General features: G+C 38.7%; 2 protein-coding genes across 3 annotated transcripts in view; one reads left to right on the top strand and one right to left on the bottom strand.

Moving 5' to 3' along the window:
• The window catches only part of LOC145231994 (extracellular matrix organizing protein FRAS1-like), a 48,833-nt gene extending 41,926 nt beyond the window's left edge, over positions 1 to 6,907 (bottom strand). For both annotated transcript variants that reach the window (XM_080096476.1, XM_080096477.1), the window contains exons 1-2: positions 6,735 to 6,907; positions 6,492 to 6,523 (exon numbers count right to left, since the gene is read on the bottom strand). In XM_080096476.1, coding sequence (XP_079952602.1) covers positions 6,492 to 6,523; positions 6,735 to 6,792 — 90 coding nt within the window. In that variant the 5' untranslated portion in view covers positions 6,793 to 6,907. The remainder of the gene's footprint in view (positions 1 to 6,491; positions 6,524 to 6,734) is intronic.
• Positions 6,908 to 11,815: 4,908 nt separating this feature from the next.
• Positions 11,816 to 18,158, top strand: LOC145232418 (folliculin-interacting protein 2-like). Its single transcript, XM_080097034.1, has 18 exons — positions 11,816 to 12,092; positions 12,513 to 12,771; positions 12,836 to 12,936; positions 13,034 to 13,188; positions 13,334 to 13,468; positions 13,538 to 13,635; positions 13,708 to 13,793; positions 13,867 to 13,993; positions 14,059 to 14,240; positions 14,307 to 14,435; positions 14,501 to 14,663; positions 14,756 to 15,042; positions 15,286 to 15,449; positions 15,592 to 16,639; positions 16,743 to 16,904; positions 17,073 to 17,205; positions 17,281 to 17,396; positions 17,547 to 18,158. The coding sequence occupies exons 1-18, from the start codon at positions 12,028 to 12,030 to the stop codon at positions 17,623 to 17,625; spliced, it is 3,489 nt and encodes a 1,162-aa protein (XP_079953160.1). The 5' UTR covers positions 11,816 to 12,027; the 3' UTR covers positions 17,626 to 18,158.
• Positions 18,159 to 18,436: the final 278 nt, after the last annotated feature.

Here is an 18,436-nt window from a genome sequence, read left to right as displayed (position 1 = left end):
TGGGGTCAATACGGAGTGTGTTCGGCACACCCTAGCCGCAACACATCGGATTTACGTTGAGCTTGAATGATAATAGACGACTCAAAATATTTATCTTAATTGTGATGCGTCGAAATACAACGGGCACTTACGGCGAATTGGCCCGAGCAAGCAACAAACCGACAATTTAACAGGTACTGTGTCAAAGAAGTGTCCGGTGGTAACGCAGAAAAACAATTACGCAAACGACCATTGAAAAATCGCAGAACGACATTGATTGATGCTCGGGGCGAGGCGATCTCCGATGCACTGCAGTCTATCTGAACGATAATACAGGGGCTACAAGCAAAAAATGAGCGGCAGCTTGGCGCCAACAACTCGTCACGTCTCCCTGGCATAAAGAATGAGCTTAAGGGTTTGGTCTTTGGTGTAAAAGCTGCATCTTGCACCAGTTGAGCTTTGCCACAGCTTTGTGTTGAATAAGGAGGGGCAATATTTCGCATGAAATAAAACTAATTTTATGACAGTGGATGTACGCACTGTAACCATCAAGGCACCCTTGCTATATATATGTTATATGTTATACCCCCTATATATATCGACCAGATTGTGGTTCGTAATGTTCCTTGTTAATCACGCACCACGGGCACAGTACGCCTTTGTATATTTGACTCTTGAGAATGTAAGATGGGTCGTCGGGGTATAACAGCACTTCGGAACAAAGAAAAAAGTAGAAATGTCGTGGCAACCGCCGACATTTCGTGTCACTTTTCTTTCTCACGCACACGTGCCAAGCCACGTGGAAAGTGTTATGACACCAACAATAGCCGGCGTTCTCGCAAGAAGCGAAAAGATAAATTAATCGTTTGATGTCGTGCGCCACTCTTTGAAAGAGTTGATTCTGTGGATTAAGTGCAATGTCCGAAACATCAACAACAACAACAAACTTTTTATCCTGTATGAAATCATCCTGGCTACTTTGAAAGAAAATACAGCGACCAATAAAGAAAGGACTTTCTGACGCGGCAAAACCTAATATTCTCATATCAAAGCAAGCCGACAAAGTGGGATGAACGAACAGTGATGGATTACACACGTCACAAATGTATCGATTTTACAAAGTTGGACGTGGACAATAGCTAAGTCGACGATTGGTGTGGGTGGGTTACCAGGGAGGTCGCACGCAATGAAAGTTTGGGGTATCCTTACTGGCACGCGATGAACTCTAATGACGGTGTCAAAGTACTTGACCCAGCAGATAATGTACAGGTTTACAATAGGGTGTGGATTCGTCCTTCGAGGATAACATTTACATCGGTAGTACAAGATACCTCTCTCAGGTTAAGGGACCCTAGGGTTTTTTTGCACACAGAAGTCGGCGCAAAACGAAAAGTGACTTAACAGATCTTCAAACATTGAAGATAAAATCAGGCATCAGCATCGTGTGCGGGAAATTGAGATGGAAAAGTAGTGTACCTTTGCGTGCATCTGTCAAAGTCCATACATCTTCCCACATTTACGACAACTTGTACACTTCGCCAGCTCCACTCGTACATGTTAATCATTCGATTGAATTATCGCGGTCGCATTACGTCGCTCGGATATGCAATTATGCACTAGTCATGTTGTAAGAAATCTTGCTAAATGAGAATTTAACATAGTGTTTGACACATTCTCACACATTGTCAACTTCTAAGCCCATTATTACGCACTATATCCTGGCGTGAAAAATACATTTTCTACCGTTAGGCTGGTGACTTTTGTTGGTTGCCTGAATAGAAACTGACGTTACCGCCAGTTTCCCACGATATAACAGTTACATCACGATTAGGAGCGAAGTGCAAGTACAAGAAGTCCGCTGTTTGTTCGGAAAATGTGTGACACCCATTTGGTGATGTCTATGTCAGTTTAATCGCGCCTTATCAGTGAGGGTACAAAGTACTGCAGAAACCGCGTTTAGAAAGGGGGTAAACTAAATATAAATCGTCGATATGTTGTTTCTACGACTCAGCTGTGCTTCATGAAAGAAAATGTGGAGTTCGTTTCGGCAGGATTTTAAAAAGTGAAAAACACAAAAAACGTTTCTGAAAAATTAAAAATCATTTTTTTTATCAAAAACCTTAAAAGTATTCAATTGAAGAAAATTCCAAACACAACATACATTACAAGTATTTACCTCACCTTTATACCAACTTTGGTTAAAAAGGTCAAACAGTTTACCTCATGTCAACTTTTAGACACAGAATAAAGGCAGAGAAGTGGCAAAGACTATTGGTAATCACTAAACCGATTAGGCTAAGAAAATTAACAAGCCGAGCTTTGTGAGTCTGAGGTGTACAGCTCGGTCTGTAGCTCAGTGGCAAACCGACAGTCGCCGGAAACCACGGCACACCGTCACATTACAGCCGGGCTCTGTTTAGGATTTTGTAGAATACATGCCGCGGGCTTCGTACCGCTGTATTTTATCTCACATTGAACGGAAATTAGGCAGTGTACAGCAGTATCACTGTAAACAGCGACAACGGTACAGCCGACTACTCTACATAAGCGGCTCTTCAGCACCACAACAGCAGCCTATTGGCGCCATTCAATTTGTTTGCTGACTGTATTAGGCGCAAAAGCCTGTATGTTACGGTAAACTGCAGTCAACTGGATTCCCTGGGCGAAGATTTTGGCCAAAACATTGTCACAATTTTCGCGTGACAACGAAGAATCGGTTCGAGCCGGTTTGCGTGATCTATCATTGAACATCAAATATGCTCACCACAAGTCAATACGTATTTTTGGATATCGCAGTGCGTATCCCATACGACAGGCTCGGCTATGTACACATATTGTTCAAGTGGCCAAAATACCAATGTGACGTCACATACGTGCTTAAGGAAGAGAATTTCGTGGACTTTCATTTTTGGATGTCACGCCTAATCGAAACGGTTGTAGGCACTATTAAATAGTATGTGTCAACCCCTTATGGAATGAAGTAGGTCCTAGCGCGAATATGAAATACCTTAGCCGGGATGTTTGAAGTAACGCGCATTTGACATTGCCGGTGAGTGGTTTGAAGAACACTTCACGGCTTGTAACATTGTCAAATAACTTCAAACAGACGCTTGACATTCCTGTGCTATGCACGCTGCAGGTCAAACCCCTCAATGCAAAATCCACCGTTCGCTTTTTGAAAGGTCAATAAAAAGCGTATCCTGGCAACAAGAGCATCCGTGTGCCTCTTACGCCTAACAATCACTATGACCACAAAGCTTTAAGTGACTGGCCGAATCAAACAAAGGCAACTCGTGTACTGCCGCGCACACCCTTCTATTGCACAATTCGATGACGTCAACCTGCATTCGTAGAGACAACGTGTCACCTGAATGCACCTGCGTAAAACAATGGAAACCTGGGAACTATGCGTACGACTGACGAAGGAAATCGTTACAGCGAATCTCCTTCCGTTGAGAAAGAAGCCCGTGGTAGAACACATCATTTGGACCATAGACCGTAAAATTACAGGGAAAAACGTTTGTATGGAGTAACCAACGAAGTTTCATGGTTATCTGTCACCAACCTAGGTCCGGTCCATTGTGTCACCATTTGAAAGACAAATAAACTCATATCTCTGATTAAATACAGGTAATGCGACGACTATGGCGCACTCTTACACAAACAACGCTAATGGACACAGATTCACCGGGTTTCTAGTAAAAAGGGTTGAAAACATAAAATAAACCAACACTTGACAAGTGTCGGTTTGTTTGGCCTTAGCTACCTGAAGTCACATAGGTCGAGATAAAGATGACTAAAAGTTCGGTCAAAGTACAGCACGAACTTCTTCCGAGGAACGCCCACACATATAGAGAATTAATTGTCGGTTATTTAGCGGCGATCAGCCTTTGTCAGCACCAAAAACGAGCAGCGTACCACAGCTGGAATGACAGCTAACACCACAGGAGGATTATTTTGAATGTCAAACGCTTCCACTTGTATTCAATCATGGAGTACGCAATGTCTCAAAATCGAAATCCGATAAAAAGTATAAAATTGTTATGCCAAAAGTACATTAAATCACATTTAAGTGCACCTTTGGAAACTTTATGCAAAATTCGCAATTAGAAAAAATGGATTATATCGAAATGCGCAAATGACTTTGACGAAAGGTTCAAGTCAAAGGTCTGTTTACCATTCAAGAGCAGCTGAAGATCAAAACGGATTCACAATATTAATGCCACTTAAATTGTATACCGGATTTAACACAGGCACTGGCATAAGCAGTTTCTTATTCAGACGCCAAAGTGGCGAAAACTTCTCACTATCACATGTGAGAACTGATAGCAAAGCACAGCCATATCAAGGTTGTGGTCACCTGCTGGTCAGATGGTTTCCTATTTGCCTTGAGCCCGAGGTGACAATCGCGTCGTCAAGTATCAACACACCGCACTAACACATCCACTTCATACTTAGACGTAACAAATGGGGAATTTCAAGTGACCGATGAGAATTTCCACACTTAATCCCGGTTCAAATTCGGAATGTCTCGTTACAGCATGTTTAACACCCTGAACCGGGCAAATGAATGTTTTAATATATTTATAAAGTAGTTTCATTATGGAGCATTTATTTTTATGCTGTGCCATTGTAAAGCTGGAGCAGATTAAGATTCTCGCTATTTCCAAAAATAGCGTTGCGATATTGAATAAAATCTCGGGGTATGCGTATATTACAAAGCAAGCCAACATAACACAACATATTACTTTGATGCCTCTGTCGAAGGCACTTCGAGAAAACCAACACCACATTCTATTAAAGTGTGCGATATAAAATTTCGCGCTCTCGTGATTGTTTCACGACAGAGAAAGGCGCAAATTTTTACATGACCGGGTCCTTTCAGTAGGCACGTTCCATCAATCGCACGTAGGTACACCTAAACTCGTAAAAGATGACAATCGGTCTAGTATGACGTCACACAGGAAGGTGGACTGGTGTTGACTCGATCTGTTGTAGTATTGAGTGCAGCCTAACCCCTAAAATCTGGCCTAACGACGGTAAAAAATCAGAGTAAATTCACAGTAGAGTTTGACTTCCTTACTGGCACACAAATAAGAAACAAACCAGCTGTTAAACGAAACTGGCGAGAGCTTACCGGTGTATCAGGCAACAAATAAAGATGGATAATTTCCGGGATCTGCATGCACGTTACTACTCCCTGAGGACATTACTTCAAACAGTTTGCATTGGCATCATGCGCATGAGACCAAGGAGCGACTTGGCAACAGATAAAGCAACACACGATAAAAAACAAGCAAACACATCACGAAACGCGCTTAGTGGAAGTACACAAAAATACAACACGCTAATTGGAAATTAGGAAAGACGGTGCGAACCTAACTTATCAAATGTGTTGTTACTTGTGGTAGAAATGTATCGACAGACAGATGTCGGGTACGAGGTCTGGGACTAGGAGTTGTCGATAAGGAACTATTCAACATGTACAATAGCTGATTGTTTCAAACTTTGTCATGGTAACCATTGTACGTTACATTGGGGTATAAATGTGTGGTGTTGTTATGTTAAAAACTATAAAAATAAAAGTTGTAGAAAATAACAGTTTGCATGAAAACGATTCAGGAATTTCACGTAGTTCGGGCATTTCGCAAGTACCCGAAAATCGTCATGGATGACTTCGCCGCTGTTCGACACCAGCCACTAGCGTACGTTTGAAGGGCGCGACAGCATTTCTAATTGCTCCAACACAACACGCGTGGGAATACCAACAGTGCCCTTTGCAAAAACAAAGGCTGCTATTCTCAAACGATACTAAATAATCAAATGAATAGAAATAGAAGATTGAAATTACCAAACGAAGTTATTTCATCGCCCACCACAATGTCATACATATCATTGTTGCCGTTGCTGTTGTCTTACAATACAATTGTTATGATCACATTGTTCCCAAACAAAGGTTGGCAAGTGATATGTGCGTGAGAAGATAGTCAGATGAAGGTAATCCGAGTTCACTTACTAATCAGGGTTGTTACTGTGGACACCTTACTTGTAGTTTTGGTTTAAAGTAACCTTAATCGGTAAACTTATTATTCATGTTTGTGGCTGTGCTGTTTATTGCCCCGAAACAGTTTTTAAGACATCAAATAATCAATCTTTGTTCAACTAACCAAAAGGAAAAATAAAGTGGTTGTTTTGCTAATTAAAACAAAGAAATGAAAATAATCCAGGCCTATCATCTTTCAATTCAATAGAACCTCAACTCTAATTGATGTTTTTTTTCTAAAGATAGAAACAAAGGCGCTGTCAATCACAATCCCACATGACAAACAGTACAAAGCTAACACACAATTATCTATCCTATAGTTTACATGCACTGGTGTTGGCAGAGTGAGTTTACACAGATTTGGACTTTGTGCCTTGCCCAAATGCCAACTCAATTTTATAAATTGAGTTTGTGAGTTACTGAAAAACAAGGTATTTTAACACAATACACCAAATGACAAGTTTAGTACCTTAATTTTGATTCCATCATCCAGGCAGTAGCCTAAAACAAAAGTGTCTTGGTGTAAACAAGTAGAAGAACATTTACTTTTATACACATCCAAAAAAAAAAAAAATCTGCCAAAATCCAAATTCTTACATTTAAATCATTTGGAATGTCTTTACATGAACTGGGGTTGGGACTCATATAAAATTTACATTCAACTTTTGTCACAACACAGGAATATTTAGCTCTAACAAAATCTGTCACTTACCATTTGTAAAGGAAACAAGAACTGTCAGGAGAATGACTGGTGACAAACTGAGGCACATGGTGGAAATAATATCCTTATGTGTCAACAAAAAACAAATGACTTCACTCTGCTTAATACACTGTTTTCATGCTGTTTCCCACTCATGAAGTCTCTTATAATTAATACATCAAGTTCTGCCAACAAAATTAACCAATACAAGTTAACAACGCCAAACAAAATTTTGTGCCACTATTTCCAAGAATAAAAGAATTGTTCAACTTAAGATGTGACAATTGCTATCATTACATTTTAACTACAGAGTAACACGCTATACTTGGCGGCAATTTAGTATGTTTTATGCGGCCAATTAGCTAAGACATCTCGATGTTGTGTAAGCAATGCCCATAACTTTTATAGAAGTCGCCTAACAACAACTCAAACGAAAATATAGTTGCACTTTCACCCTGACTGCTATTAAATGAACTACAACTGCAAACATCGGTACATACCACAACGACATTTAAGAAATACTTGCGCTAGCATGGTTGGTCTAGGTTTGGTTCATTGCAGTTTCCAAGATGCCCGAGGTACAAAGCATGTTCAATCTTGTAACCTCTTTTCTGTCACCATGTGGCTGTTCAGAAAGTAGTCATCAGCACATGTTCTTCAATAGGCCCTATGGTCAATTGATGGAGTTGAGGGCGATTTTACATCTAAGGGGGGGGGGGGGGGGGGGGGGGGCTATTTCCAAATTATAAATTATACATGCAAGAACGCAAAATGACTTAGCTATCTATAACGTACAACCGGATTTTATTCATCTTACAATTCGCAAGGGCGCAAATCCCGGCTGAGCAAAGCTCTATTATCACAGCACAAGTTACAAACAGAGGCATGTTTTTGCGCACAAAACTTAAATTTATGTTTCGTTGTGTTTGTTATATAACTTGTTGTGGGAATATTTTTTAAACAAGTAAATTAACTTGGTAACCTGGAATTTCGTTTTGAAAGAATACTAATTTAAAATGTTATCGAAAGTTTGGCAAACGGCAAGCTGCACATCAAAGTTCGAGTGGTATCCAATAATAAATGCTGGACAAACTGTTTTCGTGTATTTCATTTTTGCTTACACATCGAGTGATCGAGAAAACTACGGCAGTGGGGGTGTTCGTTTTAATAACACTGTGGAAACCACTAGTGCAGTGTTTCTCAACATTTTTCACTCTGCGACCCCCATTAGAGTGGTAGAACCACTAACACTGCAATCTGGCTGGCCCCTGGTTGAAATTTGTTCGATAAGTGGCGCAACGGAGCATAGGCGTTTATGGTGCCATAAACCCAAATTGCTGAGTCAGCACCATAAACGCCTATGCTCCGTTGCGCCACCTATCAAACAAATTTCAACCAGGGGCCAGCCAGATTGCAGTGTTAGTAGTTCTACCCATTAGAGTTTTCTAACGCAACGCCACCCTCACCAGAATGTGCGTCGCATCGAAAGAAAAAAAACAAGTCGTGGTTAGCCTGTTGCCCATGTCACCAAAAACCTTTAAACCATTTCATGCTCTTTATGCCAAAAAAGCCAAAAACCACAAATTTTCAGAAGTATATTATCGCAAATGCTGTTGTGACAATTCTAAATTAAACTGCCGTGTCAGTTACTTGCTAAACAGAAAGTTTTGATGATACGGATAACATCATTTCGAGTTGGATTGTGCCTTCGCAATCTCTTCAAAAGTACTTGCCGCCCCCCTATACAGTGTAACATTACAACAAATAAACCGCATGTTTAAATAGTAAAACGTTCATTAGGACCATTAACTACACTAAAAACAAAATTGTAATAAATTACAAACATGTCTATAGTGTAAATAAGTAAAAGAAACAACCGCATGTTTGACACCCCTGGATGGACACAGTAAAAAAAGAACTTCAAAAATGTGTGTGATAAAATGTACCGGTCACAAATGTGATAAAATGTTCCCGAAAAAAGATTTTAATGGCCTTGTTATTTGTATTGCAGTATTGCAACGCCATTGCGTTTTTAACAATTGCTATGACTTCATCAAATTCTACAAGCTAAAAAAGTACCCCAGCCCAATGTTCGCAATGGATCTGCCTTGTAAAGAAACAAGTACAAAAAGGTGTAACAGCTTAAACATGCTGTAATTTGAATAAATTATATTTGGTGTCGATTGTTTGTTTTTGCCATTAATTTGCTACAGTAGAAATAAGCCCCTGTTTATAGCGACATGTCATACCTTTTAAATACAACGGTAACTATAGCTGTTATTTAATTTTTAAACTTGTTTCACTTTTACATCTTCCATACCAGCGCTTCGAAATCTGCAAAGTATTTGTAACCTTTAATTTGTTATAGACCTAGTGTAACTTTGTGTGGATTGTAATAATAATTAGAGATGTACCGAATATTCGGTTTGCCGAATTTATTCGGCAGAATTGGTCATTTTTGCAAAGATTCGGTTTCGGCCGAATAATTTGTTGCGTTTCGGCCGAAACCGAATCTTTTACGAACACAAATTTAAAGCGTTAAACATGTCTTTTCTGCTCATTAAGGTACCATGGAATCTTTCAAAAGCCCAAACATAACGAAAATCGCGTCAATTTTTATCTTTTTCAACACATTATCTATTTTCTCATTGGCAGGTTGCCAATCATGCCTGAGGCAATTTTAAACCCCACAGAACTGAAATAAGGATGAAACACGACTAAATTTAGCCGATTCGGTACATCACTAATAATAATCTCCTCTGACGAGTAATACCACTTTGTTTTTAAACCAAATGACACAAGAAAGTTATTATTAGTATTGTGTTGTCTATAATGTAGCAAATTATTTGGATGAACTATATGAAATCTAATATGTTGTAATAACAATAAAAAGGTAGGCTACGTCTACCGATCTCTGCATTACTTAATGGCCGTAGAGATCAGGGATAGGCAACTTTTCTAACCTCAGTTTTAAACTAAACTATATCAATCTATAGCAATGGTTCTCAACCGTTTTGCCTTTGCGGACCCTTTTCGATACTGTTATCTAATCGCGGACCCTTTTGAGTTGTAGGTATTTTTGTCCTTTTTAATTAACAAGCAACCAAAACATGGTGCATTAAATAGCAACCACGTTCGGTCCATGAACAAAATTTCAATTTGTTTGTTGGGTTGCGGCGACGGGAATCAACAAGAAAGACACATTACATTGTGATGGGACGATGTTTTCCACTAACAATTTACGACTGTTGCATCACAATTGGGTTTAATTGTTACAATGCTTTTGGTTTGACGCCTATGAAGAATGATTTTAAACAAGTTTCTTGCTGTTTTAAAACGCTGAAGTGTTTTGTTTCAAATCGCGATTTATCAATCTTTTTAAGGTCAGCTCCTGTATAACCACTTGTGGTTCAAGCTGATCCTACGTAGTGTCATCACGTAAATAAATGAATTGAATTGAATTAAGAAGTTGTCCCGGACCCCGTGAAAACGCCATGCGGACCCCCGGTTGAGAATCACTGAGCAAGGGTTCTAAAGTCTAAACAAGTGCTCTTCAAACTTTTTAGTGGCACGGAACCCTTAAGGTATTTTGTCAAAATTTGCGGAACCCCCCATAAAATAATTTTAATGAATGTAAAACAAGTAGGCTACATCAAAGAAAAAAGATGCATTTTTCCTGAACACAAACCAAGCACATCATGAAGGATGACTTCAATTAAACGATTCACTGAAACGCATTGCCATGCAATTTGGATCGGTCGCAATTTAGCTACAGTGCATCAAGGTTCTATTTATTACGTCACAATTCATCAATACGTGTAACAAAGGTTAACTAGACCAGTGTTTCCCAACCTATTTTTGTGTGATATCACTGTTAAGCGTTGTCTGGCTGATAATGCTTTGAACCAGCTCAAAGTTGGTCGAAAAAAAAAACGAATAGTATTTGTTTGATTTTTCAAACTGGCGCAGTAACTTTCAAAAAGCTTTCCTGATTTACAAACAAAAATACAACCCAAATAGTAAGAATGTATGTTTATGGGTCACGAGAAACCACAAAACGAAATTATACTTTTTGGGCTATACTTTAACATTTGTTTTATTTTGGGCTGCACAACAATTGCAAAACGCGCGCATGAAAATTCATGATATTCTACAGCGAAAATTCATAAACGCAAAGAAAGTATTTGCCAGGTTCCCTCATTTTATTTGCCCGTGATCCTACCTTAGGCCTATTAACTCATGACCGAAAAAAACAACAAAAACAGAATCAATGTTTGAAGTTTATATTTTAACAACAACAAGTTGTTGGTTTTGTAAGCATTGTAATCCTGATGGAACGAGTTGTGATATCGTCTCAGGTTTTTAATTTTAAATTTTGAGGGGTAATTTGCAAGTTTTATTAGGACTAAATTAGAAACGCTCTTCCATTAAACTCCGTTAGCAAACAATGCCCAATTTTGACTCTTGGTTTCGGTGATGTCCGATGCAGCCCTTGGGAATAAATTTACTCACTGTTGAGAACCTATGAGTTTTATGAGACTCATCAGCATTAAACGAATTTTTCTGTTTTGATATTGCTTTAAGTAAGACAACAACAACAACAGGTCACGGGACAAATTTCATCTTATGTAGCTGGGAAGTTAGCACAAACCGCCTACGCGGTTTTGATTCGTTGTCGCAGTTACCTCGTCACGCGCTAGTTGCGATGATCAATGCGTTGTTGTGACGCAGCACCAGTCGAGTCAGTCAGTCACATGATGTTCCATCACGAGTTTAAGCAGAGCAATACTGGTCTTTGCCAGTGAAATGGGTTCCTGATATTTGAGACGTTTTTGATTGTCGCAAGTGTGTTAGAACTGTAAACTGTATTGGATTTTATTTAGATTTGTTAAGTATTATAAGTCTTTCAAACTTAATGTTAATTTTTGATTAAAAACATTGACAAACGAGGATGTTGTTGATTGTTCCAGACAAAAACGCCGCGTTTTTTAGAATTTTCGTTGAATGAATTTTGTAATGTACAAATGTACAATAGAGTCTAGTTTAGGTTGTATCACATGTTTTTCTGGTGTTTAGTACAGTAGTGAAGGTAAATTATTAAACTTTTTTCAGCTAAACATGAACTGAAAGGAGACTTGAAAGTTAGCGCTGAATACTTCAGTGGTTGAAAATGTAACTGATTCATTAAACATTACAACTCAAGAAATGAAAACCTTGGACTGTTTACTGTTTTAAAAAATATTTCTATCAATGAAATGAAAGTGACTGTTTGTGGGCTTGTCATTTCACCAGCCTCCTGGACAAAATGGATTCATTTCAAAAATGGCACAAAAAAATTAACCACCAATTGACAAAGTGTTCCCTGTTCAGGTTAGTTTAATATGTAATAAAGTATTTGCCGACTAAAATGCAGAAATAAATGATAACTTGTAATATAGGCACAATTTGCAGTTGTATTTTGGTCAGAAAAGCTGTGATAAAAGATTCTTTAGGTGTGTTTTTAGTTGCATTTTTTGGTGGAACTGTTGTAATTGATCATAATTTATATATGTGTAAACTTTTCAATTACAAATTTATGTGGAGACCATGGCATTTACATATCAACCCAGCCATGGTCGCGATGATTCATATGGATTAGTCACATGGAAAAGTGATTTTAAAAATGTCATGGGATACCCGCGATTCAAATATATAACATCCAATATTTTATACTAACTGATTATTGTGTGCACCTGGTATGTGGAAGATGTTGTTCAACTTTGTTTTTATGCACCGGATATGTTCTAACAGGAAGTCATCACAACCAAACATCAACACCAGCAAGGATATTTCTTCTCCCATCCCGAAAGTGTCAGATGTGACAGTTTTTGTGGGAAGACCATCTCCTAATGTTAGGCTAGTGTTGTTTCAAGAACTTGGTGACACAAGTGACCGTAAAAATATATTTGATTCAAAATGCTATCAAAAAACTACCAGCATTGAAAAACGAGAGGTACAAACATCACATGGAAACCTACATGAACAGGATCAAGAAGTTGTGAAATATGAGGTGCTTGTCAGATATTTATGTAAAATGGTAATGCAGCTTGTTTAAATTTCCTTTATCTGTTTAGATTGTCCGGATACCATCTGATTGGGATGTTTTAGCTGAAATGCTTTTTGGTTCTGTTGGTATGGTTCAAAAAGCACCTTCACTAAAGGTTCACACCATACGGTAAATAGAAAATGTAGTTTTCCCAAAAATTTTTGCATGTCACAAACTTTGTAAAAAAAATGTATTGCAAAATTCATGACATGTGTTTTTATTTTAGTAATCCTCCCCAAATCATGGTTAGCAGAGTATTTTGTCTTCCTTCCTTCAAATGTCCAAATAGTGTGCACAGTTTGGACAGGAGATTGGACAATCACCTTGAAATACCAAAACCCAACCAAGTTTATAGCAGAAGAAAAGCCCAAACCATGCCAGGTGAAAACAACAATGTTCAGATTTTTGTTAACAAATGGTGATTCTTGTATGTTGATGTTTTTGATCAGATAATAGTCTTTAAGATTACTATTAAAATGTGGAACTAAATTTAATCCGTTTTAAAACCTATTTGTTACTCACACAGTTTCAACAACACCAACTGCTGCAATTCCTATGAATAAGGAGGCAGCATCAGATTCAGGAATGCATAGGTCGGATTCCAATAATTCCCTTGCCTCACTGTTTTCTGGTTATCATGGTTTTTCACAGAGTTTTACAGGTAATTTACGATTTTATACCTTTTCAAAGCAGACAACCTGTACAAAAAATAAACATTATTTTTTCACAGGATCTTTGGGTAGTGGGTTGAAGCCAATGTCATTGCCCAATAAGAAAGCACATTCTCTTCCTCCAACGCAGCGTGATAGCTTTATGTTGTATGATACGGTAATTTTGTTGTTTGCATGTTGGTGTTTAGAAGCCCTTACATTTGAAGTTTTTAAAATTTGATTTTAAAAGGGTGATGAGACTGCTCCTCCACTTCGACAAAATCGAATGAGAATTGGTTTTGCAATAATCTGTGAACCAGAACCAAACAATTACAGGTACGTGATTTTTGCGATCACCAAATATATGTATGGGTTTTTTATTTTAAATGTGGTTAAATCTGTTTTTTAGAACATTCCAGCATTTCTTCTTTGAAAGATTTCCAATATTTGAAAGCCATCTTACTGAGTTGAAAGAAAACATTGAAAAGGCTGTAAAAATCCGACCAAAACAGGAATTTATTGCAGCCATGATGAAGGTAAAAGTTTAAAACTGTTTTCTGCAAGATGATTGGAGGTGTAATATCATTGTTTTGATTATCAGAGTCTTGATGTTTTTTCTACTAAGTTGCATAATGTGTACACTACACAAAGACTCCCAGAGCCAGTTTGGTCAACTATAACTTCACCAGCAGTTACAAGTACACACCAGGATCTTGTTGTCAGACACTTTTTAAGTGACCTTACAAGAATTGTGCACCATTTTAATAACAAGCAAACCAATTAGTAAGTAACTGGTAACATTCTGTTGGTATGTCCAAACAGGACTAAAATGGCACTGTTTGTTTTTAGCTTTTTCAGTGGTCTTTTGACTGCGACACTTACTTACCATTTGGGGTGGGTTGGATTTTCTTCACCATCAAATAACCTTAAACAGAATAAGCAAAGTGAGGAATACAACACTTTATGGGCACAACTTGGGTAATTATTGCAGCAATTTCCAAATGCGGTTCTACTAGCAAAAACTAAACAAATCTATTTTCCAGTGATCTTTATGGAGCAGTTGGATCTCCCACAAAAATTTGCAAAACTGTTGTTAGTGGCGCCCAGCATGAGATGGTCTCAACCATTTTGTCTGTTATATCCTATTTTATTCAGTGCAGCAACTTAAAAGATGCTGTACAGGTTCCTGATCAACTAACACCTTTGGTAAGATTGGTTCATTCCTAAAGAGTTGTCTAAAGGCAAATGCAAAATGTGATTGGAATTTTTGAAATCAATTATTTTCATATTTTTGGCAGGCTCTGAAACATACAAGTGACCCAACCAAAAATTTGTCTACAAATCTTGTTCGATGTGACTTGGAAGAATCTGAATATGTACTTGTGTCAATTAACAATGGAGAAAAAGATTTTGCAGGCAAACTGCAGGACACATCTCGAAATACTGTATTAAGAAGTAAATCAACCCCATTTCAGACAAACATACAATCTTCACTTTTACCACTAAACCGCAGCAACAGCGGACCAATGGTGAAAAACAGCAGTAATAGAAGTGGTCTATTATTGAACACAAGTTTTTCAAACAGGTTTGTAGCAGTGTTTACATCTTGTTGTTTGTAGCACTCCAGTAGCAAGATTTTTCTTAAGCAAGATTTGTTGGTGTTGCGGAAATGTGCTGTGTCACAAGGTACTTACATATCGCAGCCTGTTGTTCACGTGAACGATTTGGTCACATGTCAATTTCATCACGCAGCATGTGACTGATAATTTGCACGCGTGTGTGAAACATCCAGCGCTTTTTTCATTTGTTCGTTTCATTGTTTGTCCAGACATCGAACATACTCGAACGATGCAGTGCCGAAAAGTAGACCCATTCAAAGCAGGAGGACGTCAAATGAGTTTACTGCGACACCTTCACCTAAAGCCACGGCGCCCAAACTGCCACCTAAGCCAGCCAGCCGACACCCAAACAGCCCTGTAAAAAAGGGATTATGTAAGTTAAAAATTACTAGATCTTGTTAAATGCCACACACCATAAAATATCCAAATAATAAATTCTATTTTTAAATGCAAAACCTTAAAACATGTTCCTTAAATCACGTTACTTTGAGTAATCATCCAATTTTTTTTTGCAGCTAACAAATTCGATGGCGCATTTTGCATGAGGCAAACCTCGCCATTATCAAAGTTCGATGAAATTGAGTGGCCCGAAGTACCAACGCACAAGCCCGACAGCCCAGCAGCAATGAAACATGTCAAATCATCGCCTGCTATAAAACAGCCCACACCTGAAAGTGCTGGCGTTCGTCGTGTGCAGACATTTGTTGACTTAGTGGAACCACCTGTAACGCGAGTTGTTAATGTGCAAAGTTCATGTATAACAGCTGCCAGTCATGCAACCAAACCTTCTCCACCCTCTCCCATAACAGCCGTAGAAAAGTCACCAAGTCTGGGTCACAAGAAAACTCGTTCAGTCGGAGACGAAGTTGTCATTCAAAAAACGACCTCAGACCAAGTTTCTGCTAAAGACAGGACTTCACCAGCAAGATCAGTTTCTAATCCATCCGCCAATACTAAAAAGAAAGTATGCGGTGAAGTAAGAGATGCTGCTGCTGTGAATGGAAACCGGTGCAAGTTGGGAACACGCAGACACGCACTTCCTTCCTCACCGACTCAATCTAAGACAATCAACTCTGAAGTTGTTTCATCGGAGGAGATGGAAAGTCCCAGCTTGCAACGGTTAAAACTGATGCGAATCCCGTCGATTGAAATCAATCATAACGCGTTTGAAGAGTATTTTGACGACATGTATTCAAAACCAGCTGTTGCTAAACAGGTTTCTAGCGACATAAGCAACAAGCCAAACCCTGTTCCATTGCCGCGTCAGAGTACAAGTGGTCAAATCAAGAGTCCCCCTCCCCTACTGCCTTCAAAAGGACCGGTGGGCGTGGTCAGCTTTAAGGCTTGTAGCGAGGAAGTCAAGTTTCACGAACAAAACCAACACGAAACTCCTGTATCGGTAAATCGTCCAGTTATTTCGAAAGTCGGTGCGGAACCAAGTTCGACCTCACTGATTTCTGCCGATCTTGTTGCAAAAGAAATTCCCGTTTCAGACATGAAGTCCCTTCCAAAATCTTCTTCAGTGAACCAATTTTCCCCTGAATGGGATTCTTTAATGGCTGAGTAAGTATTTTTGGCCCTATAATATATTTTTGCATGCTTGTGTATGGTTTGTTATCAAACATTACGCAGCTTGTTAATGAGCTCTGGTGTAAATTGGTTGCAGTTTTAACGCGGAATATTTAAACGACTTTGTGCTCCACGGCGTTCCCAATCAACCGGATTTACCATCAAAAATTCTTAAAGATCTTCACCACACGGTTCGTAATCCACCATTGGACGAACCGGTTAGCGAAGCAGTTTGTATTCACGCCGATGTCGACAGCTGGTAAGTTTCATTTTTTAACGCAATGAATTGTTTAAGGGAATTCCAATGAAGTTGTAGAAATTATAAATTCAAACCGGAATGAATCCTATGTTTAATTTGAAAGAATCCTGCAACTTGATTAGTCCTTGTCATTATATTTACATCATTTTTTGTTTATCGTATTTACAGTACAGTAAAGGTTTACAGCAGTCAGCGTCTCCATTCTGACAAACCTTCTTTGACTGCTCTAACATCGAAACTAGTAAGCAATATTGTCCAACAAGTTGCACACATGTCAGCGATGAAAGTTTCACCACAATTTGTAAGTATATGCGTGCTTTGCTGGATGAAATATGTGATCACGAAAGCAGTTAACTGACGGATATTTCCTGTACAGTGCATGGCGCATTTGGAAGGGGAGCTACGTCAACTTGTTCTTAAAAGCCGAATGCTTGCGGAATACGTTAGAGGGCACAAAAGAGTTACTGTCGCCCAATTGTCAGCGGTTCTCGGGTAAGCAGTAGAGTTCATTTAATGATCGGAATAATTGAAAGGAAAAAAAAAAAACGTCTATACCACATGACCGGCCCCATGACTAGTTTCCAAACACCCATACAAGATGTCAATGTTAAAGCCTGTTTAAACTTTCTTTTTTCCACACAGAATCGAGTCACAAGACTTGCCTCTTTTGATGTCCATTGCCTCCTGTCACAGTCCGCATGTTGCTCCGGCAATGCTATGAGGTAAATTGATGAACAAATCCACTGTCTTCGCGAACAGTCTTGTTCTTTTTTAACCCACTAATGCAACTTCGAGCAGTTTTGTTGTTAGCGTCTAACAGTGTTCCTGTAACGTTTTTTGAATTTTTTGCACGTTATATTTGTGTGTAACATTGCGTGGCATCCCTCTAATCGTGCGAACTTGACGGCATGTTTTCACTGTTATTGCTTCGGACGAAACTATGGTTATATTGTACAGTGCCTCCAGCCAAACTTTAATGGATCCCAACTTATCAAATTAATTCGAACCCCCCAAAAATTAATATATATACGAACCAACTTCAATACCCCTCGACCTTTCGTATATTTCTGATCCTATACTTCCATGGAATATTGTTTTTGACCCCTGATATTGTAAATGATGCATGTTTATGTCTGCCGGTGTCTTCTTTAAACTGGTAACACCGCAATATGTTTGTGTGAATTTCACGAATTTAAAGGTGCTGCTGAACTTACCTGCAATGACATTGTTATAATAAACAATCTGGTACGCAAATGTGTGTTTTGTTTTTAAGTAAAACACTGAAGCTGACCTTTTCAGAGCTACTCTGACGAAAGTACTTTACGTTACATGAGCTATAGGTTGCTTCGAGGCGTTCGTCAACCAAAAGGCAGATGCAGCAACACATACAACCTTTGAGTTTATTTCAATGAGCTAATGTTTTAAATGCGCAAAATTAGTAGCAAACAGTAAATCCAAGAAATAGAACAAAAAGTCAGTTTTGTTTCAAACCAATAGGTTACAGCTACACGAAGTCAATAACATAAGTTTGT

This window comes from Phallusia mammillata, chromosome 6 (genome assembly GCF_965637545.1).
Source record: "Phallusia mammillata chromosome 6, kaPhaMamm4.hap1.1, whole genome shotgun sequence".
In the NCBI taxonomy this organism is placed as follows: domain Eukaryota; kingdom Metazoa; phylum Chordata; class Ascidiacea; order Phlebobranchia; family Ascidiidae; genus Phallusia; species Phallusia mammillata.
This window is presented reverse-complemented; position numbering and strand designations above follow the sequence as displayed.